This window comes from Pangasianodon hypophthalmus, chromosome 4 (genome assembly GCF_027358585.1).
Source record: "Pangasianodon hypophthalmus isolate fPanHyp1 chromosome 4, fPanHyp1.pri, whole genome shotgun sequence".
Lineage (NCBI taxonomy): Eukaryota > Metazoa > Chordata > Actinopteri > Siluriformes > Pangasiidae > Pangasianodon > Pangasianodon hypophthalmus.
This window is the reverse complement of record NC_069713.1, coordinates 30,944,152-30,950,151: the sequence shown is the minus strand read 5'-3', so window position 1 is coordinate 30,950,151 and position 6,000 is coordinate 30,944,152. Positions and strand designations below refer to the sequence as shown.

The 6,000-nt window shown below is 40.9% G+C and overlaps 1 protein-coding gene across 2 annotated transcripts in view; it reads left to right on the top strand.

Annotated features, from left to right (window-relative positions):
* Positions 1-2,403: 2,403 nt before the first annotated feature.
* brinp3b (bone morphogenetic protein/retinoic acid inducible neural-specific 3b) overlaps positions 2,404-6,000 on the top strand; it is a 31,974-nt gene continuing 28,377 nt past the window's right edge. The window contains exons 1-2 of one of the 2 annotated variants that reach the window (XM_053233023.1): positions 2,404-2,962; positions 3,083-3,319. In XM_053233023.1, the coding sequence (XP_053088998.1) occupies positions 3,129-3,319 (191 nt within the window). In that variant the 5' untranslated portion in view covers positions 2,404-2,962; positions 3,083-3,128. Of the gene's footprint in view, positions 3,320-6,000 lie in introns of both variants that reach the window. The other variant, XM_034303426.2, reaches the window with a different exon arrangement.

The following is a 6,000-nucleotide window of genomic DNA, read 5'->3' as shown; positions in this document are numbered from 1 at the left end:
TTTTATCTCATTATATCTCACTTGTATTTCACTGATTTTTGTTTTTATCCCTTTGGCTATGAACTCGTTCCCTTCCCTCATGTTATGACTATTTTTCTGGCTTTTCTCCCCCTCTTCTATCAGTATATCACTATTTCGATTTGTCTCTTTTGTTCAAGGACGAAAATCAAAAACAAAATTTGTATCGTAATTTCATGCATCATTATTATGGAATGGAATTTAAAGTTGAATTTATTTTTTAAAGCCTTGCATACAGATTCAAATTATGGAACGCACATTCAATTTATAGACTTCACATCCAGTACTGTGAAAAAGTATTTGCCCCTCACCAGTTTGCCACTATTACTGCTTATTTGTCACACTGCATGGTTTCATTGCCAGAGACAAAATGTTAATTTTGAATACAAATTACATTTTTAAATTACTTTTTACTTTTATTTATGGCTCAAATTATCCAAATTTAATTGAGAATTAGATTCAGCTGGGTGAACACAGCCAGACCTGACTGCAGCTAAAACTCACTCATACGAAACCTTGCTCTCAGTGTGAAGCAAATGCTGCAAAGGTTCTACAAGCTTATTATGGCACAATCAAAGGAAATTTCAAAAGGGGGGGGGGGAGTCACAATGTCATTTTCAAGGCATTTGGGCTCCACCGAACCAGTGTTAAAGCCATTATTACTAAATTACAAAGACCTGGAAAAGTGGTGAATTTTCCCAGAAGTGAAACATTTCTTAAAGGGCACCATGACAACTCCCTCAGAAAGTGAGAAAATACCCAAGAACTATATTTAAAAAAAAAAATTGTAGACCTTTCTAGCTTAGTGTGCATGACTACACAATAAGAAAGAGGAAATGGAAAATGTGGAATTCATGGGAAAGATGGGGGAGTAGCAAGTCAGAAACCACTGCTAACCAAAGTAATGATCCTCACAGCTTTTTGCGATAATGTTTGCTGGCCAGACAAAAGAAAAACTGAAGGTTTTGGGGCAATACAGTTCTTGTTATGTCTGGCATAAAGAAAATAAACCATCTTCCAATCAGAACATGGCAACTGTGAAACACGGTGGCGGTAGCGTGATGATATTGGGATGCTTTTCAACATTAGGACCTGGACGACCTGCCATTATTAAAAGAGCCCTGAATTTCCACTGGGTTATGCAACAAGACAATAATCATGAACACCAAAAACAAGTCCGTATCTGAACAGCTGAAAAGAAACAAAAATCAGAAAAAGTTTGGGAATTAGGCAAAGTGCTGACTTGAACCCAAGAGACCTGAAACAAGCAATTTGTGCTTGGAAAGCTGCCAAAATATCTGAACTAAAGTCATTTTGAATTTTTTAAAAAATATAAATAAATAAGTCTCTCCACAGCAATATCACATTATAGGATGTGTTTGGTTGCAGATATTGCTGTAACCAGTTGTTAGCGTTGGATAACTTTGTGTTAATAAATAACAATAAATCAAACATAAGCTTCCCTTTGTGTAATATATTTTAAGAAATAAAATAACGCACCGTAAGCCATAAGCTATAATACAGCTTTACGAAGTAAAACTCCAAATCCTAATCATTATTCCATCTCCTTTTCTCTATCACAATTTCTCTCTTTGTCCTTGTCACTTTCGTCCCTCTCGTCCCTATCTCTCTATCCCCCCCCCGCAAACACACACATCTCTTTCCCTCTGTCTTTCCCACCATCTCTCTCTCTCTCTCTCTCCATCTCTCTCTATTCCTCTCTCGCTCCCTTTCATTATCTTATTCTCTTCTCCTGCCTCTACTCATCTTTCTCTCTGTGCCTCTTAATAGATGTGCCGCTTCAGACGGCGGAATTTAATTTCCACCTAAAAAGGCAAACAGTGATTCTGAACTGAGTGACTTCATTACCCGAAGCGTGCTCAGGTCTCTCCGTGTTAATGGAGTGCAACGTCACGGCCAACTCCTGCAATTTTCATAACGTTAATGATATATGACACTATAATGTACTAATATAGATTCAATCAAAGAGAAGGAAAAGAATTAGGCAATTAGAGATTCAGTTATTGCATAAATAGCCTAGATTACTTTTTTTTCCTTTTTAACCCTTTCCTACACAATATTACCCTAAGGAAATAGGGCCACAGGGGCAAAGGTCATAAGGCTAATCAGTGAATTAAAATAGAAGGCAAAAACGTGATTGTGGATCACTTAAAAAAAAAAAAAACACACACACACACACACACACACAAAAAAACACCACCTGTTATTTTTTATCCTGTTATTGTTACCAGTCACGTTTTGAGCCAAATCGACTCATCAGCCAATTATCCAGACTTTGAGACCATGCATCATGTAAAGCCTAAACAGATGATTGCAAGAAAAGTCTTAAATGCTTTCTGTCAAATGCGTCCCAGAAATATGTAAGCATGACCAGATCTCCAAATATAAAACATGTGCATGCGCGTGGAAGGAAAGGAGGACAATAATGTGGGATTTGAAAAATGCATGCACACACACACACACACACACACACTGAGAGAGAGAGAGAGAGAGAGAGAGAGAGATTGTCCTTTAAAATGCAGAGCGTTTCCAAAAAGTGCACCAGGCGCGCGTGCACTTCTCTCACCCTGCAGATAGGCGATAAGGCAAATGCATCATGGTTCATCCTCCTCGCGCGCGCTCACAGCTCGAGTCAATGCGCGTTTCTTATTGCGCTATTAAACTTGTTTGGCTGTCGGATTTGTTGGGGAGGACAACGAAGATTAGACGAATTAGACGATGTTAGTCTGATATGACACTTTTATTATTCTCCCAAGACGCTGCATGTGGATCTCGCGCGCACTCTGCAGATACCAGATCGGATTCGAGACTTACGTGCATTGGACTTAACTGAAGTGGGAGGATTGCTGTGAATAGCGTGCATTAAAAAAAAAAAAAAAGTTAGTTTGCAGTGAGGTGAGAAAGAAAAGGACTACAAAATCAGGTAAGCTGTATGGATGCTGTAAATGCGACCACCTGTACCGGCTGTGTTTTTGACTTAACGTGCATCACTGAAGCTTTTCTGCGGACTTGACACGCGAGGTACGTTCACGTTACCTTGCAGTTGCAAACCTGGGAAAGCGCGGCGGGCATGCGGCACGCGCGGATGCATGGCCGGGCACGGTGCTCTCCGCGCGCTGCTCCTGCTGCTGCTGCTCGTGGCCGCGGGGACGTGCGCAGGGGCCGCGGAGCGCCTCGCGTGGCTGCTGGCGGACAAGGGGCCGTTCCGCCGCGCGCACGAGTTCACCGAGTTCTCCGAGCGACACCAGCACGGTTTCACCACGCGCTACAAGATATACAGGTACAGGCACGCGACTGTATCTAAGCCTAACATATAACGCTTATACTTTGTTTTATTTTAGGTGCATATTTTGTTTTCCTTTGTTATAATAAGCTGTAGCATGAAGGCAAACAGCTACAGAGTTAAACTTGAAAATGCATCTACTCTAATAATTCTACTCTGTAATTCAATGACCAATAAAAACAAGCCAAAATAAACAGCTGAATCAAAACCAGCCCAAAAATCAGCCCACTTGCAAATCAAAACTAATTCCAGTACAACCCAAAATCCACCCAATAAAAAAAAAAAACAAAAAACAAAAGCAGCCCACTTGCAAATCAAAACTAATTCTAATACAACCCCAAATCCACCCAATAAAACAAGCCCATCAAAACCATTCCAATGGTTAATAAATTCAGCACAAAAAACACCCAATGGACATTCAAAACCAGCCAAACTAACCATCTGTCACATCTGCCTGGGACATTTCACTGCCATGCCACCAGAGAGCACCCTCCCCCGAGGTTTAGAGCCTCTTCCTCATTCCACACTCATTTCCTGTCTACAGACTATAATACAAAGCACATGGTTACATGCTATCATTGTAAAATCTTGCTGTTGGTTTTCATTTGAGTAACTATTGAGAAATTTGCCATTTTGTGTATGACCCTTGCCTTGTTATTTGGATTTGCACTCTGGTTCTGGAAATACTGTTGATTACCGTGTTTGACACTTGCCTCATTTTTCTGAGCACTCTTTGGATTTGCACTCCTATGAATGCATTCTCACGAGACCACTGAATCCTGTAAGTTACACCATCCCAATGGCCAATCAAAACTAACTCCAAAACAGCCCAACAGACAAGCAAGAAAACCAGCACAAAAACCACTAAATCGTCAATAAAACAAACTGAAAACTAGTCCAATAAGGAATCAAAACCAGCTCCAAACAACAGCTCAATGGCTAATCAAAACAAGCCCCAAAGCAGCCCAATGGCCGATCAAAAAAAGGACCCAAAACAGCCCAATAGCTAATCAAAACAAGCCCCAAAGCAGACCAATGGCTAATCAAAACAAGCCCCAAAGCAGCCCAATGGCCGATCACAACAAGCCCCAAAACAGCCCAATGGATAATCAAAACAAGCCCTAAAACACCCCAAAGGCCGATCACAACAAGCCCCAAAACAGCCCAATGGCTAATCAAAACAAGCCCTAAAACACCCCAAAGGCCGATCACAACAAGCCCCAAAACACCCCAATGGCCAATCAAAACAAGCCCTAAAACACCCCAATGCCTAATAAAATCAGCCTGAAAAACACCCAATGAACATTCTAAACCATCCCCCAGAAAACAGACCAATGGCCAAGAAACAAATTTTAAAATGTGCCCTTTCCAAACTCTTATTAGAAATGTATTGTAAGCCAACAGTGTTAAAAGCATGTATTTTCCCTACAGCTCTTTCACCATGGCTTTAAAATGATCTTGCATTATTACATATATTGTCCAAATGGCTATTCGAATGAGCAGACCTTGATATCACTGACACATGACATAACACATTTACACACTAACGTACAAAAAAGTGTTCTTACATAATTCTTACAGAAGCTTACTGTGCCAAGAAATCAGGTGTTTGGCGCATGCTTACCACTTTACAGATGAGCTGATCTGAATATGGATGCCAGCATGCATCCATAACTCAACCTTGATGAAGTGATATCTCAGACATTACCGTGATACCGTACTGGCAGAAAGAAAAAAAAAAAAAAGGATATTAGAGTCGGCACAGTGGTGTAGGAGGTGGTGTTGGTGGCTCACAGGGTTCGATCCTGAACTCTCTGTGTGGAGTTGTGCATCATTCCTGCATTTTAATGAACATAGTCTTTGTTTGTCCCCCAACGATGAAGTACAAACCTCCCACTCATGTAACTTTTTTGTTGTGGTACATTTGGGAATGTAAGGAAGGCTGTTGGATGCGAGAAGCTTTAAAACTAGCTCTGACTGTTATATCGTAAGCCATTTTCCAGATCTACCATTCATCGAACCTCTACACATCCTCTCATTGGGCCGACTGGTAGCAATGGTAGCAGCTTTCTTAAAGCTAATAATTGATCCTTGCCATGATTTGCTCTTTTATACAAGTGAATTTATCAGGGTCCTTGAGTAGAGCGTGATAACTCTAGGTGAGCATAAAGATGTGGATCAAATAGTAGCATGAAAAACGAACTGGGCAAGAAAAGCTATTAATGTACCTATTGTACGGAGAGATGTATTGACTTACCCGTAGTAAGCATGCATGCTGAGTGTATTAAGGGAACATCTTGCTGATTATAAACAATATCTGAAAGACCTTCCTCCTCGACTTCTACCCTACACGCTTAAAAAATTCATGCGTTTCAGGTCAGAACACCAGAGGTGGAAAATAGGTATAGAAAGATCTGAGCAGATTACATTTCAGAGAGAGAAAAAAAAAAGAGCCGTACAGTGTGTTTAGCACCTGGCTCCCTGCTGAGCCTTTTCAAGTCCCAGCACAATCAAATCCCACCTACTGTTTTTGTCTGTGTCGGCCAAGTGTACAGGGGAAGTGTGGAACAGAAGTGGTATAAACAGGAGGAGGTGGAAAGGAGAGCCAGATTGTGTGCTGATTGCTTTTGTGGCCTTTTCTCATTTCACGCTGCTTTTTCATTTCTAACGGCTCGCTA